Genomic DNA, 23,600 nt, shown 5'->3' with positions numbered 1-23,600 from the left:
GAGGCAAACATTTGGCCAAAAGAAGTGCTACAGATGATTCTTTTTCGGACCAAATACTAATATATTGACTATAAGTTTATCAAAACAAAATGTATTCAGGAAGTTATATATTTTGTAATACCAGATTATGATAATAATTATTAGATTTAGAATTTTTTTAATCTGATGACATTTAAAAAAAAAAATCAGTTACTATGACTTCATAAGCTAAGTAGATGTTGACTAATCTATTGTTTACTTTGCCCCCCCACCACACTCACATAATATCGGGATATATAATAAGAAACGCTATACTGATCATGTGTCTCACCACGGTTTGAATGCTGGAGGTCCACAGTTCTCACCGTAACCTGCTGCTGAAAGTGAAGGCGGATTCCCAGCAGGAGCCCTGCAACAATGCATGATAATTAGCCTTCTGTTGTGACCTGGTTTCTGTCTTGGCCTCTCTGGACTGTGACCTCTGACCTCGCCCCACAGCCAGACAACAATCCCTCTCGGCTGGAGGCCAAACAGCCCGTCAATCAGCCTCCTATTAATACGGCCCATCCCCTGTAGAGATCAGCAGCCGGTGAATGCTTCAAATCAGATTGCAGGGGGTGAGACAGAGGGGTGAGGCAGAGGGGTGAGACAGAGGGGTGAGATAGAGGGCTGGTGGCTGGAGACATGAAACAAATACTGGAATGATTAACAGGACCTTGAAAACACAGTGAGACTGTGAAAGTAAAGAAAGTAAAGTAGAATGACCAGTGTAGGCACAGAGAGGGAGGGGATACTGCAGTCAGTCCATGAGTCTAAAAGCTGCTAACGAATACCATCCAGTGATGGAATGTAACTAAGTACCTTTACACAAGTACATCTAAGTTTGTAAAATAACTAGTAACGAATGTTGTCACATAAATGTAGCGGAGTAAAGAAATACAATACGTCCTTCTGAAATGTAGTGAAGTAGAAGTAGAAAGTGGCATGAGAAGAAATGACTAATATATTTACATATATACATAATATTGTTTGTAAAAACTAAAGTGCAAACAGTGGTAAGACACGACATATTTCCATCTCATTACCTTCCGTAACAGAGAGCTGTCACTCTGTACTGGACAGATCAGTCTAGACAGTAAATGTGTTTGAATTTTTATGTCAACAAACTGTAGATAAATACTCGGCAAACACTCAATTATCGAGCCATTATGCTTTCACGCGTTTCACACGCTACCCCCAAGATTCCCTCTCAAGTCTCGCGATAGTTTCTCAGAGGAGGCGGTAGAACGTTTCTAGTTTCTAGCAGTAGATGTGTCATGAACTACTAGAAAGTGACAGCAGGGGGAGCCAGAGCTTCAGCGAGACACCAGGAGAGAGAAATCAACTGGAGGCTTTTTGTCCAGCAGTCTGGTGATTATTATACATAAACATGAGATATTCTTCAGTTAGTCAAGGTCCAACATCTATCCATGTGACTGCAGAAGTATGAACGAGATTTGGGTTTAAAAAGGTCAGAAAAGTGGGGAACACGGTAAACTTAATACATAAATAGAGTAGATATATGTATATGCTATATAGAAATGTTTATTTTGGCTAGAACTGGCAGCTATTTTCACAATAGATTAATCTATATTTAAGCTACAATTCTCTGGCGACTGCCTGTCAATATGTGAAGAGCGGCTGGTTCATCCCTCTGAGTGTAAACTTAATGTCTTGAGGTTTTACTGTTTGGACAAAACAAGCTATTTTAAGACTTCTTCTGGGAATTTTTCACTTCAAAGCATTTTATAGACCAAATGATGTGTTGACTTTATCAATAATGAAAAGAAGCTTTTATTGCAACTGCTATAAAAAAAATTAAAGATACAAAATAATCAAATCACAGCTATTATCAGTACTTTTGGGAAGTAAAAAAGAAAAAAAGATCTAAATACCAGCCTTAAAAAACAAACACATTCTGACCTTATAATCAAACCAGGACCAACAAGCACCCAGAGAGGGGGCCGCGGGTCTGAGTCAAGCAGAAGATAAACGATTTGACAGTCGGGTTATCAAAACTCCCATTTCGGCTGAAGTGAAAGCACGAGGCGTCATCTGGGACACAATCCGCATCAGAAGAGTTCTCAGGGATTTTGTCGGGAGCAATGAAGACTAACAGACGATGTAAAAACAGACGCATTTCTATTCTGCTGCTGCGCTCAGGAACATCAGCTAAACAGTTCAAATCTGGTAGAAAACATGAAAGAATATCAATAAAAGTAAACAATTCTACATTTGAGCCGTTCACCGTGCTACTATGAAAAACAATAACGTTTCCCTCATCTACACACATTTACACTACAAAAAAATAAAATGAAAAATGTTCAACAAAAGAATCCCGAAAACTTTCCTGCGAGACAGACAGCGTGGCTCTTGAATCAGTCTCATTGTTTTGTTGCAGCTGTCTCCCAGACAGACGTTCATAATCATCTGTGTGATATAACTGGGATATAACTGGCTTAACTTATTATACTGTTTACAATTTGTGTGAATAATTGAAATCAAATACTTGTATCGGAGTAAAAAGTTTATATATAGTTTATAGTATTTGCCCCTGTATTTAAAAAAGGTGTACTCGAGTGCAGTACTTGCGTAAATAAACGAAGTAGAAGGTGAACAAATGAAAGAAAAGCAGACGCTGACACACTATTTTTTTTTAACCTTTTTTAATGAACCCTGATTATTGTTTAATTACAAATGAAGAGAAACTCTAGTACAGGTGGCTCCTCCATGATAAAAACAAAAAAGGTCTCCGTCTCTCCTCTGGAGTCACAGATCCCCATCGAGGTGGACACGAGAGGAGAGACGAGACCAGAGAGAGAGAGGGGATGGGGACACATTTCAAATAATACAACGGTTAAACAGTACAAAGCTTTTTTTTTTTTCTTACAGAATCCGCCAAAAGGGGAAGAAAAATATATATGTACAACATCAGAAAAAGTGTTTCTTTCCCCCTGCGTTATATCATGTGGGGATTATGTGACCCTCCTCTTGTCCATGGTAACGTGGTTATAAAATCAACATAAGTAAAAAATAAAAATAAAATAAAAAATAAAATGCACTGAAGCCAACTAGTTGAAGTTCATGGGAAAGAGTGCAAAACTGGAACAAAAGCTCACAGGAAACCAAGAAATTCATGGAGAAGAGAGACGGGGCAGGAGGGTTCAGAATAATCAAAAACAGTCATGTTAATAATAGAATTACAAGAGTAACAGTAATACGTCAGGAAAAAATACAAAAGAAAATGACAACGACAAATCGGGCGCAGTGGGGTGAAAATATCGACCCGGTGGGGAAACGGTTATTCTGCTGTTTTGTGTGTAAGGCAGCGCGGGTGCAACGGTTCAGGTACAGCTCGCTGTTTGTGTTCTTCTTCACCACACACTTTAAAACGGCTACATCGGTCCTCAAAAGTTCCCGAAGATTAGATTCATTTATTTTTTGCTGGCACTTTTTGTTAATGCTGAGAATGTAAAACAAGCCAATTAAAAACAATAGATGTAAGAGTTCTCATGTAAGATAACTTCAAAATAAGATACACACGAGTCTGGAGCCGGCTGGGCGAGAAAAGATGAACTTTATAACCTGGAGCCGAGATTTCAATTATGTTGAACAGCTGTGTGTGTGTGTGTGTGTGTGTGTGTGTGTGTCGGCATAACCATGGAAACCACACATACACAAGTGCACGCACACACACTGAGCACAATGAGCAAGTCAGGCTATGGGAAGTCCCTCTCTCTCCACTCCGCTCAGAGGTTTTATGATGCAATTTCCTCAGTGAGCGTGTGTGCTTGTGTGTGTGTGTGTGTGTGTGTGTGTGTGTGTGTGTGTGTGTGCGTGCGCAGTTTCTATGATTCACCGTCGACTCCATGTCTGATGTCACGTGATGTCATGCTTCCCTTTATTCTAGCCACAGTAAAGCCTCACTGTAACCAGGACAGGGGGTGTGTGTGTGTGCGTGTGTGTGCGTGCGTGTGTGTGTGTGTGTGTGTGTGTGTGTGTGTGTGTGTGTGTGTGTGTGTGTGTGTGTGTGTGTGTGGGCAGGGTTCAGACCAGCCCGTACACACACTGATCACACAAAGCCGTACGAGTCCAGAGTCCGCTCTTGAACCAAAGTCCGTTTGCGTCGGCAGCTAGCTTATGTGAGGCGACGCAGAGCAGGAAAGACCCGCTGTCGTCCAATCAGAATCGTCCCGTCCTCTCGGAACGCGCGGGTCCGCCGCCCGGCTCCCCGTTTCAGCAGATCGGGGGGGCCAACCGGTGGCGGCTAAATGCGTGAGGTGTTTCAGTCGCAGGAGGGCGGGGTTTACCACGCGGGGACAGGTGAGGGGGAGGCCCTGACGTGGTCAAACCCCGCCTACTCCTGGGAGGTTAAAACACGGCCACCGACGAGTGTGATTTGACCCCAAGAGACTCTGCTCACTCATTTCTCCTCTGTCCCCTGAATACACAATAACTGGTTTAAAAACAAAAATGAATTTGAACAATATAAATATAAAACTCTGAGGCCTTTGTCGCTGCAGCTCAACGGTCAAGAGAAGGCAAGGGTGAGAAGGCAAAGGCTGGATGACACTGGTAATAATATGCCCGTTAGAATATATACATATCTTTACCATTAAAAATAGTAGGATTTTCCTGATTTGTATCAAATGACCATATTGAAATATAATATTTGAATTCAATATATATTTGAATAAAATATATATATATATGTGTAGATTTACTTATTCTGTATCTCTCTTTTACAAAAAACAGAAGGCATGGTGGTACTGTGTGTGTGTGTGTGTGTGTGTGTGTGTGTGTTATACAACATGCTGGGGGTAATGTGATAAAACTCTTGTTGGCTTATAAAAAGGCACAATCTTATTTGGAATTGTTCGTTAAAATGGGCGCAGTGTTCTTTCCCCCCCTCTCTTTTTGAACTTTGAGTAAAACGCAATTAAAAATAAGTTGTTTCTCGATATCTCAGTGAACGTTTGCCTGAGTTTAACCTCGACGCTCCGCATTCATGACTACGCGCCCCCCCCCCCCCCCCCCCCCCCGAGATAAATCAGTTCGCTCTGAACGTCGGCTGTTATCTGCGACACACGAAAATTCCTCAGATCACTGCGAATGCCCTAAAATACTGTCCCGTGTCAGAGAGAGGCACACGCCTCCTTTGACAGAAAAAATGCAGTCTTTAAAAAAAGAAGAGCTGTTGATCCGTACGTTAGAGGGATTAAAAAAAAATACCTCAAAGATCCAAAACCCCTCAAAGAGTGTGTGAAGTCGGGCAGGACCAGCTGAAGACGCCCCCTGTATCCTGATAGGGGTTGTTTGTACACCAGCTTTGAGTCCACCAAGCACACGCATACAGAATTAAGTGTGTCTGTAATTACAGCCTTTCTAGTCGCTGCTTCCTCGACAAGCAAAGAGAAAAAGGAGAGAAAGATCCGGCTCTTTTCTGCAGAGACCTTTTGTCTGTACAGTGGGAGCCCACGTCCATCTGCTGGCTAACAAATGCTAATGCCTGGCGGGTCAGAGGTCAATCTTCCTCTGGGCGCAGCTCGACCGTCCTCAAGATGTGACACTCCACCCTCGTCTCGTGTCTCTATACACTGTAGTGAACGAGCTGAAGACGAAGAGGACGAAGAGGCCACTCGGCTTGATGCGGCCTCTTAGTGTCCGAGTTGTTTCCTGGAGACAAGGCGCTGATTGGAGAGCTCTTCCTAATCTCCCTCTTCAGTCGGAGAGATCCATCGGAGAGAGGTCACGGTTCTTTTTTTCCTTTTCTTTTCTCCCCCTCACTACGCCTTGGTGCTGGATGACAGGCGTGGACCGAGAGACACTTCTGTAATCTCCATCAGGGCTGTTAAAAGTTGTTTTTTTTTCCCGTAACATCAGGATCTGTCTGTCTGTTGTTGGGGAGCGGTGATGTGAGGAGGAGGGCACAGGTGTGATGCCAGGTGACCCCCCTGGATTTAACTGGCGCTCTGAGCTGTTCTCATGTTAGAAAACGGGGGAGTTTGATTATCTCTAAGAATACTGCTGTGTTGGTGTTTGATGGGGTGTAAAGGGTCTAGCCCTGCAGCACATCAGAGGCCACACAGGCACATCTGTGGTGTCGTGGTTTACCGCTGGCTGTGACGTCTCGCGGCAGCGTGTCGACAGAACTGACCACAGGAGTGCACGAAGGTGGGACAGAAGGGGGGGGGGGGGGGGGGGGGGGCGACGCTGCAACGATGACAGAACCGGAGCGGTGATAATGGTGTCATCTTGTTCTTCGCTACCTTGTGAACATTGTAACATGTGCGGGGAAATATTTGGTTTTGTGCGGAGTAATTTAAGGTCAGCAAAAAGTGCCCGGCTCTTTTAATCGTTGCACAGAAAACATTATTTCCTACACATGATACATGTTCAGACATTAGTGTGTTCACATCATCACCTGTCAGTTACTGTCTCCACTTTGCTCACGTTCACTAGTGCCATCAAGAAGCCAAAAGGCATTATGGTCAAAAACTATAACGTTTGTAGACAAGACTCAGAGAGGTGTGTGTGTGTGTTTATGTGTGTGTGTGTGTGTGTGTGTGTGTGTGTGCGCGCGCACATGATGCTCAGCAGCCAGTGTTTTCTAGAGACAGCTGTGCCGTGGCCCTCTGCAGCTCAGAGCTCGCTCTGCGCTGGGTGGGAGGCGGCGGCAGCATCAACCCCAAAATGACCCCTCCCGCACCCCCGGTCGCAACCTCCCCCGCCATTCTCCCGCCCGCCCCCTCTCTCCTCCCCTCCCGCTCCTCCTCTCCCTCGGCCTTTACTTTCTTGTCCTCCGCCTCGTCCCGCTCGCCATCTGCCTCCATCTTCTGGTCCTCGCTCCAGCGGCGTTTGAAGCGCAGCTTGAGCGGGATGCAGCGCGTGCCCCCGGGGCTGATGGGAGCCGCCTGACCCGGCTCGCTCTTCAGGGTGACCGGGTGGAGGACGGCCGGGCCGCTGCCGACGGGAGGGGTGGCGGGGGTCTTGAAGACCTCCTCGTCGTCGTCGGGGTCATCGTCGGGGATACCGTGCGGTTGGGCGGAGAGACCGCTCCCGCTGGCTCGGTGATGGTTGTTTAGCTGATGGTGATGGTTGTTGAGCTGATGGTTGCTTAGCTGATGGTGATGGTTGTTGAGCTGATGGTGATGGTGGCGAGCAGTCGGGGTGAAGATGTCGCCGTCGTCATCCCGGTCGTTCTGATTGAGCTCGTCTTCCTCACTGATGTCAGTCACCTCCACCTCTTCCTCTGACTCGATGTCGGATATGGGCTCCACCTGGAGAGAAAGAATATTTTACAGGATGACGTTTCATTTATGACTCCAGCCAGATGTTAGTCATGCTAGAAATGATTGAGAGGCATTTCCGAAACCCCTGAACCATCCCTAAGTAGAACCATCACATCCTGTGTGTGTGTGTGTGTGTGTGTGTGTGTGTGTGTGTGTGTGTGTGTGTGTGTGTGTGTGTGTTAGTGTTAGCAGTCTCACCTTGATCTTAGGAGGCCCTGCAGCCAAGGCAGAGTTGATTATCTGACTAGACCCTGTGAATGAGGAGGACTGGCTGGAGGAGGAGGAAGCAGAGGCCAATGAGCTCCCACAATCCCTCTGCTTGCGCCCGAGCGGCGGCGGCTGCAGCTTGAACTTGAACGGCGACGGGTGCTGCGGCCCATCCTCCCCGCCTCCTGGCAGGTGGCCGAGCGAATGAGAGAGCGGCAAGGGCGGGCCGTGGAGGTGATGGGTGGCCGGCTTCTCGAGGGTGGGGCGGTGGGGCTGAGGGATGATGATGTTGGGGTAGTGGAGGAAGGCCCGGGGGCTGAGGTGGTAGTTGTAGACGGACTGGGTGTGGGCCTGCAGGTAGTGCTTCATGTCCTCCGGGTTGAAGGAGAAGTGGGAACCCAACATGGGGGAGGACATGGAGGGAGAGGGGGTGTAGGGCAGGTGCGGGGTGGGAGTCATGGACAGGGCCGGGGACAGAAGACCCCCGGGGCCAGGCAGCGGGGAGACGGGGAATGGAGACAGAGAATCCGGGTGGACCCTGGGGCCATGTCTGGTCAGCCCGGGGTTCGGGTAGATCCTGAAGAGAGACTCGTGCGGCAGACGCGGAGGCAGCAGGCCCCTGTAGGCCCTGTCGGGCCCCACGCCTCGCTCGTCGGCCCCCACGGCCTCCTCCAGCTCCGAGTTGGTGGAGGTGCCGTCGCTGCAGTCGCTCACGGAGCCGCGGGCCATGCGGCGGGCCACGCTGCTGAACATGCCCGGGCTGCGCAGCTCCTCGCTGGAGGAGAGGACCTCCGACGGCGTGGAGGGGGGGAAACGGAAGTGGCTGCTGCCGGTCGGCACTGGGGGGGCACTCTGAGGGACACGACCTGTGAGGAGGAAAAGAGGGGAGGGGCGATTAGTTTCAAATCCACAATGTAATGTAAATGATCTAAAAACAAAAAGAAGAAAAAGGAGGATGGGAGGAGAAAGCAGGTCAAGTGGCCCTTTAAACTGAGGAGAAAAGGGAAAAGTAGCTAATGAGAGTGGGTCACATGTCTCCCATAACTCAAACTATTTTACCCAAAGGGTCACAGGCACACAGAAAGAAAACACTGGGTTACTCAAAGCCACAAGTTCCCTTCTCTTTCAACCCCTTCCCTCTCTCTCTCCTGCCAGAGAGACTGTGGCACGGCAATAAATTCTTGGCATCCGCGCACGTGCCAGAATTAAATATTGGAAAAGTCGCTCTTACTGCCATTACAAACATGGGTTGGGTTCCTCTGTTTTTTCCAGCACTGCTGAGTGTGTGTGTGTGTGTCTCACAGCCATGTGTGTCAGAGATGATGAGTTGAAGAAGTGTGTTTATCTGATGTGTATGTTTGTGAGCGTCTGCGCTCGCCCATCAATCCAGATTGACGTGGGCATGTGCGCGCGGGTGACCGTCGTACGAAACCATCATATCACAACATGTCATGTGTGTGGGCCACATCACACGGAGGCTATAATTAAAGTTTCGTGCCGCACTTATGTCACCCGGTATCCAACGCTCCCATATGGGCCTTGTTTACACTGGGTGGCCGGGACCAGAACGGGAGACGACTTCAGAGGAGGGAGGAGAGGAGAGGAGAGGAGAGGAGAGGAGAGGGATAATCTGGGACGTGGCACACTGACGTCTGAGAAGACAGGCAGATACATGCTCACACCACAAGAAGGGGTTGGTGTATAGGATTTGTACTTCAACTAGAATGGTATCTGAGGGTTAACATACTTGATATTAATAGAGATATAAAACCAGGAAATGATTTAAGCACTTTTGCCCTTCTGGTTCCCTCATCTTGAAGTCAATGGAAATTTTTGGTAAGATGTCTGAAGAAAAGGTCTGTGGTTAACACAAGCTAATGACATTTTACGTTTACACAGTTCGTTTATAGCCCAACGTTATAGCTTTTTACTTTTACCGATTTTGTTTACAGTTAAAAAAAATAATCATAAAAGTGGTGTTCATTCGTGAACAATATGTTGATGAACAGAACTTGTAAGTATCACACGCCGGTGTTTGCCAGAGAGCTTATTTTCTGCAGTAATCATAAATCCAATTGAAAACTTCCATTGGCTTTTTTGCCGAGGAAAGCAGTGTGATGCTAACCTCCTGGGTTGGCCTCCAAAAAGCTCTCGAATGATTGGGTTATATTAAATGCAGTGTGTAGATTGGGACCAGGGCTGACAACAAAGCTGCTCCAGCTCTGTACCTATAACCTATAACTGGTTGGTCCCCCGCTACACTAAATTTCACATACAACATTTGAATGTCTTGAAACAAAATCACAGCAAAATATCAGATCATGATTGGCTCTCTGTAATGCTAAGAAAAGTGTCGTAGCATCAAAAACTCTGTTCTTAGCTAACAAGTAGTGGAGCACTGTCGACCCGTGATCCGTTCGTAGTTTTACTGACAATCATTAGCCGACAATATTCAGTAAAATATGTGATCAGGACTTCATTTATCTCTGATAATGTTGCATTGTAAACAACCAATCCCTGTTTAAATTGATAGGAGAGCTAGTAACATTAGCAGCACCGCTAACGGCTAATGAACAAAGGTTTCGTTTGGTTACATTATGATGCGTTCAGGTTCTGTTCAGTGAAAATGAGTACTGGTGAAGGTAAATTACGTTATCATGATGTGTTCACATGTAATCTGTCAAATGTAGTGTTGCTGAGAAACTTGAATGAATCCAGATGTTTGAAGGAGATGTTTTCACAGCAACATAAATAGATATTAGAGATGAATTATGAGCTGTTTACACTAACTCTAAGCAGCTCATAATACATCATTAAAATGACAAGATTTGTTTTAATCAGTAAAAATCCAATCTTTTATTTCCTTTGAATTGTGTGTTTTTATGAAGATAAAACACTATAGAGGACTATAACAAAGTAAAAGGATAACATTTTGGATGGAGCCTTGAAAACCAGCTGCTATAATCAAACAACAAAGGGATCTGTATCTGCTAATGTGGATCATCAATGATCATCAATTAGTATCAGTGGCAAAAAAAACGTGATCAGGGATCTCTAAAAGCTAGATTTGCTCCTTGATCTGATTCGTGAGTTTTATGATCTGTTGCACCACTAAGTGTTCAGTGGTTATTTTAGCTCTTCAATCTCAAAGATAAGTTCAGCAACACAAACACAGGGACCTCAAATTCAAACACCTGAAGGCCAAAAACAATGCGTCTGCCCCGAGAGCTTACGCTCCTTGAACGGCTCCTTTCTGTCGAGTGTAATTTCATTCTTTTCATCAAAACTATAAATAACCGGGAATTTGAGTTCCCAAGGGACGTTATCAGGGCAGAAAAAGAAAGACACAGCACAGGTTAGACACAACACAAGGTAACGTCTCCACTGTGATGCTACACACCACCTTGAGCGGTGAGCTAAACTGGGATATCGGGTACAGAAATGTGAGAGTGTGCGTACTTGAGCCCATGTCGATGAAGGGGTAGTTGACCAGCACCAGTTTGTTGAAGTTGAACTTGTAGGTGAACCTCTTGCCTTTGGTCTTGTGGAGGATCCTCTTGTTGTAGTAGTATCTAAAGAGTGAAGGACAGACAAGAGAGTTATCTCCCAGAGAGTTACCAGTTGTAAATACGGTTCTCATCAGCATGGATGAGTCCACTTATCATGCATGTTTTCTCCAGCTGAGACTATGGACTGAAGTAACATTTGTCCTGCATGAAACAAAACAGCTCACAGTTCATCAATCAAAAAAAATAAATACGTATTAAACGCCTCTGTATGACCTACATGAGCAATCAAGACGTTTGGCTTTCTATACAGGATTCATTCTACACTTTTACTAATACATCTCCAAGATTTCCAGTGTATAAGAAATGTGAGTAAAAAAGGTTGGAGTCTGATGTTAACCCACACAGTGAAAAACTGATCTGCCCGAACATTAAAGTGTTTTTTAACCAGTCCATCCTAACTGACCCACATATGCTTTTTAGGTGTTTGTGAAGCTAATTTCCATGACTTCCCCCAAACTTTCTGGGGTGATTTATTTTTCCAAAACTTCTTTTAAATTCCATGACAAAACGATTTGCGGCCTGCAGACCAGATGGACCAATGTTTACATTTCCACATGATTTAATACGTTAGCCAGTTAAAAGGAAGCAGGTGGAGATTGTCCTTCTGAGATTTGACTTTTTACATTATATTTTGTGGTTATGGGTAATACTCATTGTACTATACTTCAATAATACTCATTGAAGTTAGCTCATGCATGAGATTTTGAAGGGCTTTAATTTTGAAATGCTACATCAGAATGTCTTGGTTCTCTCTGAGTGACACCTTGAGGTGGTCTATCAACCTGAGGTGAAATGATTTTGTAACTCTGCACCATTTCCTCTTAAGATGCACATTTTTGGAAAGTTTTCAGTTATGTACGCGAGATGATTCACGTGAGACGATTCCCACCTCTACTGAACTGAGATTTTTAAGATGAATGTTAATGAATTGGTGTTTGCTATTTGGCGACAGTATATTAAAAGATAAAAACACTGTAGTATTACAGAAACCAAATTGTTGCACTACCTGCATGCTAATCCAACATTACTCAGTGCACAAGCAACTTAACAAGCTGCTCATAATGTGAACACACGGTCGGATTCAAAATCTCACTGTGATCTGACAGATTTGCTCAAACCCAGGCGGCTCCATTAGTCATCGTCGATACACAGAGCGATGAAGAGGAGTGAATAGCGAGCCGCTGACAGCTCATCCCGAAGATAAAATGGCTCCGTGTGACTCACCGATGGCCCTCTGGGACCAAAACCGCATTCATATTTCTGAACATAAAGACTAATAAATCAGCGTCTCTCATTCAGCAGAGACTGGTCACTTCATTCTGGGAACCGTAATGCATTATGCATCATTTCCAGTCGGGCTCGAGGAGCTCAGTGGTTAAATTTGTCCATAAAAATATGGATTTGCTGGAGTTGTAAACATGTCTCTTGTTGTCAATTAGTTACAATAGAGCCGTTCTCCACGTTTCTGGATAAATCCATCCGCCTAATTTTGGCTACATATATATAACAGACACAATATAAAAATAAGATCCATCGTTACAAATATAAAACTATAGGAATAAAATATGATGGTAAATAGAGAATAGAATTACATATCTGTGAGGTGGATTAATGTTCATACAAACTCAATAATCCAAAACGTAAACCCGTTATGTTATTAAAGGGAATACTTTCAAAATGCTGTCTAAATCCTGTATTTGCCATTCCACAGAGCTACAAAAACCATGAATGACAAACCTCAAACTAAATTCTGTGCACCATTACCGCCCTAAAAAAAAGCCAAGATGTAAACAAGATAAGATTCTTACAGTACAGCAAATGATTAGTTTCCTACGATCAGTCACACACAGTGAAAAAAAACACAATAATAACGGACATAATATTTGTTACACTGATGAAGCCGTGCCCAGCTGAGTATTAGTCACTGGAGCTCGGTACAATGCACAACAACGTGAAGTGTGTGTTTGACGTCAACCAGGAGCTCATCCAGCTCCTCAATGACTCAATGAGTGAAGGGCCTCTTCTGATAGAGACGGCTACTACGCACACACACACACACACACACACACACACACACACACACACACACACACACACACACACACACACACACACACACGGTTATGCAGCAGGCACGAAAAAAACATATACAAGTAATGACAAAAACCTACCGAGCATACACAGAATGAATTTGAATTCTACTCTTCGAGTGGCTCTTAGTGAGATATGATGATAATTTATGTAATCCCAAGGGAAATGAAAATATTTATTTCCTCCTGAAATACAGTTGACGTGAAGAATGTAAGGTAAGTCTCACAAAAAGGACAAAAAAATGGAAGAAAAATGGCAAGCCCTTAAATGTGCGCTGGGGTTCAGTTCTTGCAGACTTTGTACAGGTCGAAATTAACACGTTCGCATACATGGAAAAACACAAAAAAGCCTGCCGGAAAAAATAATTCCAAACAATAGTGTACTACACACACGCTCTAGGAAGTTTGTGAGTGGGTGTTAATAAAATCGCGGCCTGTGTGTGTCGCAAAACAAGAGCTGGAAGGACATCATGTCCACAGACGTGTGGACGGATGGACGGCACTTTGAACGAGTCGGGGTGGAAGAGGCCAAGAACGTACATGTGAGTGCACACACACACACACACACACACACACACACACACACACACACACACACACACACACACACACACACACACACACACAGTGCTGAGTCAATATGGGACAGCCGGTCTCACATGCCGGGCCCAGGCCTCGCTGCAGGCCTCCTGCTCTTTGAAGACCATTTGAACTTCCTTAAAAGAAAAAGAAACTAGAAAGCACTTCTCACTGTATAGACTCGGCCTCTATGTGTTGTGTACGTGAGTAAATGTGTGCTTGAGATCCAAACTCAGAAGCGCATACATCTCTACACACGTGTAGTGTGTACGCATGAATGAAAACACACATGTGCACTACAAAGACGGAGAGAAGCATCAATCAAAGACTTCACATCTAACAGAGAGAACTTCAGAATTAATTAACAGCCCTCGGTTCACATTAAAAAGCTTCGCAAACCACAGAAACGACGTTCGCATCAAAGTTGCTCCTTGATGTAAAACACTCTACTGAGACCAAAAAGAAAATAGCTGCTCCTTTAATAAATGGACTGGGTATTTACTGTGAAAACTTTATGGGATTGATTCCCTCTTCAATGGAACAATTTGCCACCTTTTTATGTGGTGGTCCAATCAGCTTTGGTGGTAAATGTAGTTGATTGAAGCAATACATTCCTCAGCATGTGCGTTAGTATATAGCTATATAGCTATATCTGCTATATGGAAGCAGAAAGCGGATGATTAAAACTACAGCCTGCCATTTCAACTTGGATTTCTAGTCTCCGCCTCGCTCCATCTCTGCGCTCTGGATGACGCTCAAACGCACAACTTCCTTGTTCTCTTCGCTTGTAATGCAAACTGCAAAAATGGCATTTTTTTTGTAGGATATCATACGAACCGTTGTATTATATACACATTACACCTGTTGCATGGCTTCTCTCTGTGTTTATACGGAATGTCCCTTTTAAAAAGGAACTTAAACAAATAAACAACAGCAGCAAAGACAAAACAAGGTTTAAGCAACAAACAAGACACAGATGGGCTGGAGGAGGGCTGACATACAACAAGGTGTTAAGTGTATGTGTGTGTGAACGTGGGTGTGTGTGTGTGTGTGGTGATGAGGCAGTGTAACTAGTCATCACCATGGCAAACTATAACCCACACCAACCTACAAAACAGGAGGCGACATTGATGACTAGCAGTGTGTGTGTGAGTGTGTGTGAGAGAGAGAGAGAGAGAGAGAGAGAGAGAGAGAGAGAGAGAGAGAGAGAGAGAGAGAGAGAGAGAGAGAGAGAGAGAGAGAGAGAGAGAGAGAGAGAGAGAGAGAGAGAGAGAGAGAGAGAGAGAGAGAGAGAGAGAGAGAGTGTGTGTGTGTGTGTGTGTGTGTGTGTGTGTGTGTGTGTGTGTGTGTGTGTGTGTGTGTGTGTGTGTGTGTGTGTGAACAGACTGGCAGCTAAATAAAGCCCCGCAGCATCCCACATGTGCTCCACAGAGGGTGAAGGTGTGTGTTTCTAAATCTACCGTCAGCCTCAAGTTTCAGCACGAAGCGCAGGAGCTCATTCACGACTAAACAGCAAACCCTTTATAAACCCTACACATTTGACACTGTTGTACTTGAGGTCAAATGTATCAGAGAAATAAGAAATTTAAAAAAAGAAAAACAAGTTAAACGTCAAAGTCTCCTACATTACACAACAGGGCTAGACTTACAAAGCAGCCATGTTATACTTCATGCGTCTTCATTCCTCAAAATGAAGGTGATGACTTAAACTGACAACCATATTTTCAGTTTTGGCAACCAAAAGTTGATGCTTGGAAGATTAAGTGTGTGAAACCGTATTTAGGAAAAATATAAACAAAATGAATATGAAGCAAACCTTTGAAGAAGAAAGGTTTTGTTTCAGTTCTGATGTGTGTGTGTGTGTGTGTGTGTGTGTGTGTGTGTGTGTGTGTGTGTGTGTGTGTGTGTGTGTGTGAATGGACACACTAGTTATCCTTAACCGCCGCTGAACTGTTATCTTACACTAAAAAGAAAATAGATTTTTAAAGAAAAAAACATCCGTCTTGAATGGTTCACTGACCAGTTCATCTGAAGTGCAAAAGAACAGGATTCCAGCTCGTGTAACTTAAGACCGACCCGTCTGGGCTCTTTGCCATTATCGGACTCCTCTGGTATCAAAGACACACGACCTCAATATGAAGCTAAGTATTAGCATCAGTACAGACTAGCCTAACTAAGGATGGCTGATACCTTTCAGACTGAAGCAAGGACCCGAGAAAAGACCGTTTTTGTCATTGGTGTCAATATATCAACAAGTGTCAGCAGACCCGGCTCTGCAGCTCTGCAGCTCTGCAGCTCTGCAGCTCTGCAGCTCTGCAGCTCTGCAGCTCTGCAGCTCTGCAGCTCTGCTCCTGATGTGAGGTCAATCAGGTTTTAAAAGATTTAGTTTGAAGGTTGGTTTCTGTAGTAGCAGGGCTCGACATTAAAGCTTGCGCCCTTGCCTGGGACAAGTAAACTCTGTGATCGGTAGTTAAAAAAGAAATGTGATCGTTATTAGCAGCCGATATCCAGTGAAAATGTACGAGAAGGAGATCGGAATGAATGCTTCCTAGTGGCCGTTCCCTCGCAATGCTACACTGTGAACAACAAATCCGTTGAAATCGGCAAGAGGAGAGCTAACGCTAGCTGTTAGCAGCCGGTCAGTCTTGGACTGCTCTTCTGTCGACAGTTTCTCCCTAGCACAGTACTGCTAATGACGGAGCTAACGGCTAAATTACAGAGGTTCCATTCGGTTCCATTATGGTGCGTTCAAGCTCCAAACCGGCAAAAAAATAACTAATTTAGAACCGTTTCTGGTTTAGAACAGAGTTTCGGAGGCGTGGTGTGACAGTCTGGAGGGAAATGACAAGCTATGGCTGGACATGTTAGGTTTCCTGTGTTGTTTGTTGGCATGTAAAGCCCACATGGACTCTCACAGACATGGGTCGAATTGAACTAACTTGGACCCTTGTGGCCATGTGACTTTGAAAAACATCATTTGTGCTTAAGTGTGGAGACGCTGTCTTTTTATCCGCTTCAGTCTCACCTGAGAGCACGGCTGAGCTTGTCGTAGTTCATCTGCGGTTTACACTTCCTGGCCCCCCACAGGCGGGCCACCTCGTCTGGGTCCTTGATCACAAACTCTCCGTAGTCTCCCTGCCAGGCGATGACGTCGTGGTACTCCTCTTTCCTCAGCAGCTCCAGGATGAAGTGCCACAGCTGGATCTGTCTGGAGCCCGGGCTTGATTCGGGCTTGTAGGCCCAATCCGGAAAGGCAAACCCTGGGGGGGGGGGAAGAGAGGAGGGTGTCAGAACTGGATGATCATCAACAGAGGCGAAAGACAGGATGGACACAACAAGAGCAGGCTTATTCCAGCCCTTTAACACTGTCTAGTCTTCTCTTTGAGAGCGATCACATAAGCCATAAACACTCCATACCATAAGTTTCCTCGGCACTGTCTGAATCTGCAGTGGGAGGCTACAATAAAGTAGGAGGATAACATTTTGAATTTCTGATGGTTTCCACTGACTCCGGGTCAGTTGAAAGTTTTTTTTCCAGGACAAGCATCTTTACGATAGTCCTTTATCCTTCTAAAGTTGTTTGTTGTCTCTTTTAGGCACGATATGTCACAATTATCCTGGTCAAAATAATTGCGATTCACAATATTATCCCAAACAAAATATGCTTTAAACTCTTAAAAGTTGAATTGACTCTAGTGGAGTTAAACCTAACCTAGTTAACAGCTTATAGTCAGGGCTTTACTGTGTGTTTGGTATGAAAAGTCCTGGATCTGAAAGACAATGTTACACTTCAGTGATGTAATGGTAGGAGCACTTTGAGACAGGATGTGGACAAAAATAAATATTTCTCAAATCAATTTTTTTTTTTAAAGTGTATCTCTTAACCTGGTTAAACTACCTGCCCTCTTTCAACCAAAATAGTTTAAAATTGCTATTTGAAAACGTGTCGAGGAGAGCAGGGAGCACACAAATATGCAAATTGTAGTTTGGCTTGACTCCGCAGACACTTGAATCAGGTGTAAGAGAGATGGTGCATGCAGGAAAACACTGGCTGAGCATTTGTGAACATTTTGGGAATCACAGGTTCAAGGATGAAAAGCGAACGTTGTAATCCTCGTTACATTTCGTTGCAGAGAGGAACCAGTGCCTCCAGCAACGCTGGTCGTGAGCATTTCAACTCAATCTGTTCCCAGAGACCGCAGTCACATCAAAACTCCACCGCTATCGCCATCAAAGCTGCAAAATCAGCGCTGTTCAAACAGATTAACAGGCCTTGAGATATGTGCAGACAAAACACAAGCTATGGTTTTATAACTACTATCAGAGCGCACGCTCACACAAGCGCACACACTATTATCCAACAGTGAAAAGTATAGGCTTTGCGTTGTAAAGCAGTGGGTGGCAGTAAAAGACTCAACACCACTTCAACACAAGGTCGGGCTGAAAGGCTGCATAGCGAAGGCATAGAGACACACACACACACACACACACACACACACACACACACACACACACACACACACACACACACACACACACACACACACACACACACACACACACACACACACACACACACACACACACACACACACACACACCTCATTAGGACCAGATGTGTCTTGGCAATCAGGCTGAGAAAGCAAAGGGTGGGAAACATGTGGGCACAATATAACAATGCAGAATTCTGTGTGCGTGTGTTTGTGCAAGTGTAAAGAAACACAGTATCCTAAGTACCACGGTTACAATCAGTTTCCCACACTCGACAAAGTCGGCCATGGCCATAGAACAGTGACGGTGAACTTTTAACAATGACGAGGCCTTTCCACCCAAGTTGCAGTGACGGCACATGACACAATGTTTGCCGATACAAAGCGGAAGTTGTTGAATAATTCTGCATCCGGGTCCAAAAACACCATCTTATGTCGGGGTCCGCAACCTTTATGAATACGATATCATATTAAATGTTCTTTTTAATCCGTGTGCCATTTCAATATTAAGGTTGACATTATGTTTAATTATGACACCGCATCTAAATATAAATATCCAACGGGTCATTAATTTCATTCCATTCATATCAGCAACGTGCAAAGCAACATTTTTAACCCCCTGAACTCGAAAATCCCCCCCCTCAATAGTGGTAACACTTGTGACAACTTGGAAAAATGTTGTATATATAAAATCCATTGTTTGCTAATTTTTGTAAAATAAAGTATGAAAGAAATTCAGCTTTTTAAGTTATCTCTACTTTTCCCATCAAAAAACGTGACAGGATCATGACATTGTAACAACATATGAGATAATATACAAAGACGTTTCATTATGGAAACATCCGAGTTAAAATCATGAACCCCAACTTCCGCCAATCTTGTTCATCAATAAACAAATTCTGAGAAAGAGGCAACGAGTACCAGCGACTCAAGGCGGCATAAAACGGGAGAATAAGAGTTGGAAAAAAAAGACAGCTGCCAACTAACTCCCAGAGTACAGTGAACGGCATCTGAATATGTTGCCCAGATGGTAATTAAATCAATTAGGACTTTTCCATTTACAAAATATTTGCTCTCAACGTCTGTACTGCATGCTTTGATAGAAATATGTTGGGAAATAGTAAAATAAATGAAACAAAACTGTTAGGTGTGATGTTGACTTTTCAACGAGAGTCTTTTTATAGTTTTCTCTGCTACAGTGTTTGTAGCTGCTTTGAATGCTTCCCTCACAGCGGATCAGTTAAAGACAACTGGTGGTAACGATCAGTCTTTCTGTGAAGCTGACGCGACAAAACTCCAGAGTGAGTCACGACATTCCTACCGACATGGGTGGTGCTTTCTTGAGAGAAAAAAAAAGAAAGAAAATTGAGTAACGCCGTCTGAATTCTGGTGAACTGCATTTAGGAATGGCCGGCTCTGCCGATGTTCAGATCGTGACCACAGTGGTCGTGCACGTCCAGCGGGCCTTTACACACGTTCTTCCTTATCCAGATACAGATGACATTTTAATAGCAGGTGTAAATGGAGCGAGTCATGGAAAAACGAACCAGGACGGACGCGGGGAAACCGAAGTCCACTATCAGGTGTGCAAAGTTCAGCTGCCTCTTAGCAAATGTCATTAATCCTTAGTAGTAGTAGTAGTACTAGAGGAAGTACGGGCAGAAGTAGCAGTAGTTATTGTAGTAGTAATACAGCGTCTAAAAGTGAGAACAATACTCAGAGAGAGGAAGCCACAAAGACACACTTCCAAATGTAATACCATGTGTCTACAATACAATACAATACAGTACACACACACACACACACACACACACACACACACACACACACACACACACACACACACACACACACACACACACACACACACACACACACACACACCAGATTTTTGAAGTTTTTAGTGCATGAAAAACTGTCCATATTGTCAGGGGAGTTTAAACTTAGCAAGCAACCTCACTCCAATTATTGCGTGAGTGACACTGCATGGAGGTCACCATCTGGCTAAATAACGGAGACACACGCACACAAGTTGGGTAACTACAATCTGTTTCCCCCTTAGGATAGATTTAAGAGATTCCAGCTGTGACGTTTTAGCGTCCAGACACCAAAAACAGCCTGACAATACTAACACTTTGTTTAAGGGGACTGTCAAAACTACAGGCTGTTTATAAGAAGTGGACGTAATCGTCATGACGTCACCCATTGCTTTGTGGAATGCCGTTTTGAAGCCTCGAATTCCGCATTTTGGCCGTCGCCATCGTGGCCTTTTGCACCTAGTGAACGGAAGTGACCATATTTGGACTGCGGGGGAGTGACGTAGAGACGCTGTATACGTCTCTAGTAACGACCTGTCAATCACTGTGTAGCCCCGCCCTAAAGCATACTCTGCTTTCTATTTGACTCTAAATGGACCATGATTTACTAAATGAACATCACGCTGTATTGAAGAAGACTTGAAACTAGAGATTGAGACCATAAACTCATGTTTACAATGTTTACTGAGGGAATAAATCAAGAGAGAAGTAGAGACATTTTCTCATAGACTTCTATACAACCAGAGGAGTCGCCCCCTGATGGACACTAGAGAGAATGCAGCTTCCAGACACTTCAGCATCGGCTTTATTTTTTAGAACCGGTGGCTGCCGCCTGGTCAAAACCAACACGAAAAAGAAAGTTGCTGATAGCAACTTTAAGGAGGAGACAATCGCATCCTGAAAACGGTCTAATAAACCACATGCTGCTATCTGATCTCCTGTGGTGCTCGGAGAGTGAGCCAAAAGACGGACAAGCTGGCTGTGACAGTTGATAATAGCCATTTGAAGGCAGATTACTGAAGGGGTACGAGCATATGACTCATGAAGCACACAATGAGGCTGTTGTCGGTGGGGACGGGTTTAGGCGGCGTGACACAGACGCAACACGCTGCTGTACAGCGGGGTGCTCACTGGTGATTGTCGGAAAAAAACACACACTTCCATATATGCGCACACAGGCTGACGCATCACAACAGCAGGAGTGGATTAAATCTAAGTGGGCGAGCTAATATCTCCCTCACACACACACACACACACACACACACACACACATAGTACAGGTTAGTGTGGAGAGGTAAGTGGGTTCATGCGTGGGTGCACAGAGCACACAGACAAAGAACGCCGGAATAGCAACCATGCCCACCGCATGCATGCGCGCGTGTGTGTGTGTGTGTGTGTGTGTGTGTGTGTGTGTGTGTGTGTGTGTGTGTGTGTGTGTGTGTGTGTGTGTGTGTGTGTGTGTGTGTGTGTGTGTGTGTGTGTGTGTGTGTGTGTGTGTGCGCGTTTTGCAGATGTCCCTGCTGACTCATCGCTTTGTACGTTCGCCGTTCAGCTTTCACAGATTCCGCCTTTCTCCCCCTCAACACCACTGCCACCTCTTTCTTTTCTCTCCTCTTTCATTCCGTTCCTCCCTCCCTCGCTCAGCCTCTCCTAAGACACGCCGTCTCCTAGCAACAAAAGCTTTCAGCTCTAAAAATAAATGGCCGAGTCACGACGGACAAGGCAAAATATGATTCAATTACAGGAGCTTGCCAAAAGAGTTTAGGGTTCGGGCGGCGGTCCAGAGCGCCGCAGTGTGAGGGTGTGTGATCCGTCTGAGGCGGCCTGACCAGCGCTGTCACACTGTGTTTACAACATAAAACAGGAACACACCCCCCCCGTCCTGTAAGCACCGGTGGAGCATGTTTCCTCAACCATCCAGATCTATTTGAGCCTAAAATGGCTGTGCATTAATAACGTTTTGCGTCTGGAGTCCATTCATTCTCCTGAAGTCGTTCAGAGGCGGGGGACAGATACACAAAATCAGACGGCACAACCGATGGTGTGACAGATGCGCAGCTGAGGTGCATCTGCTGCAGCTGGCGGTTAATGGCTGGTAGAATGTGAGATTTTAACAAATAAGGAGGAGTGTGAGACAGAAGGCAATGAGCGAGTGGGAGAGGGACGAGGACAGAAACCAGAGCAGTAAGACTGAAATAAATGTTGTGTACAAACTATCAAAAAGAAGAAACCGACAGTGTCATTTCATTCATTTCTTATTTTGCACAAAACGGACACAAGTCATTTGCTTTCAGGCAGAAATCCTCCGGTCATGAAATCTCTGGGCATCTGCAGCTACTAGCTTCTATACATTAGCCTCCCTTACGGATGATTCTCTGCTAACTTAAAACAAGGGAGGTGAAGCTTGCATAAGATTTGACGTCGTGAGACCGAAGGCCGCACAAAAAAGGGTCGGAACAATTTTCAACCGTTTCTACAAACGCGGTGAAGCTCCTGTGTCAAATCTGCAGCTTCAAAAGGAAATCTGAGATTAGGATAATCTATATATCCAACACTTTTCCAAGTGCCCACAAGTGTTACAAATGTTGAAAAAAATATAGCCTATGCTATAACCTGCTATGTATATTGAACAAATTCCCTTTTTTACAACCTCTCCTCTCCTCTGTGTTCAGCAGCCTGCAGTTCAGTCCAGGTTTCACAGAATTTGTCACATGACTGTCTGTCTCGGACGAATCAATCATGGCTTCTCAATTGCGTTGAGGAGCTCAGAATTTATTGTTTTTTAAAGAATCTGGCTAAAACAAACGGTTTATTCAGGGCGAAATTAAAAATAAGACATATAGAATTAAATGTTTTTGATGAAATATCACAATTTTAAGCTGTTCAAGGACTGTCGGAAAGAGGAAAATCTGATGGTAATGATGTTTTTACAGCTTCAGGCTATGATAAACTGTGTAGTTCTGTAGTTTTTAATCCCACCGGTGAGTTTTGGGGCTCAGAGGGTTAAAGAAAAAAGGATTTGGGGTCCTTTTCAAACATAGTGCCAACCTGTAAAACTGGCAGCGCTTTGACACACTTGAGTGCAAATGACTTGGTCCTTATCAGCAGCCAGTAAAGCATTAGTGCTGATCAATGCTCGTTTCGCTGCTAATTATAATCACTGGTCGACAGCACAGGAGATCTGGATGCAGTGCTACAAGTCAGGGAAAACTGAAGTAGACAAACAAACCCAAAGCCCTTTGTACTATCTGGCGAGCTCTGCTCCAGACAGGAAGAATTTCTGATTGTCAGGCGGAGGCGAAACACACCATTTCAGGCCTCATTGGAGTCTATATATAGCCAAGAGCAGGGTAGGAAAACTCATTTACTATTAGTCTGCAGTCCCAAGCCACCTGCGTTCTCCTTTCCAAGAGAAACACAGGATCTGTGCGACCACAGGTCTGCTTTTCTTCGGGCCGCTGACGTCACCACAGTTGTAACAGCGCTCCTAATAACCCGATAGCCATCATCGGGGTATTGTCCACAAGACTGAACATAA

General features: G+C 44.6%; 1 protein-coding gene across 1 annotated transcript in view; it reads right to left on the bottom strand.

The window, feature by feature from the left end:
• Nucleotides 1–6,208: 6,208 nt before the first annotated feature.
• Nucleotides 6,209–23,600, bottom strand: part of erf (Ets2 repressor factor) — a 33,388-nt gene continuing 15,996 nt past the window's right edge. Inside the window, exons 2-5 of the mRNA XM_068710854.1 lie at nucleotides 16,781–17,015; nucleotides 10,977–11,089; nucleotides 7,509–8,383; nucleotides 6,209–7,298 (exon numbers count right to left, since the gene is read on the bottom strand). Of these exons, the coding sequence (XP_068566955.1) occupies nucleotides 6,612–7,298; nucleotides 7,509–8,383; nucleotides 10,977–11,089; nucleotides 16,781–17,015 (1,910 nt within the window). The 3' untranslated portion in view covers nucleotides 6,209–6,611. The remainder of the gene's footprint in view (nucleotides 7,299–7,508; nucleotides 8,384–10,976; nucleotides 11,090–16,780; nucleotides 17,016–23,600) is intronic.

The sequence above is a fragment of the Cebidichthys violaceus genome, unplaced genomic scaffold (assembly GCF_023349555.1).
Source record: "Cebidichthys violaceus isolate CVI_PGR_0920_01 unplaced genomic scaffold, fCebVio1.0.p SCAF_16, whole genome shotgun sequence".
NCBI lineage: Eukaryota > Metazoa > Chordata > Actinopteri > Perciformes > Stichaeidae > Cebidichthys > Cebidichthys violaceus.
Note: the sequence above shows the minus strand (reverse complement) of the source record. Positions and strands in the feature narration are given on the sequence as shown.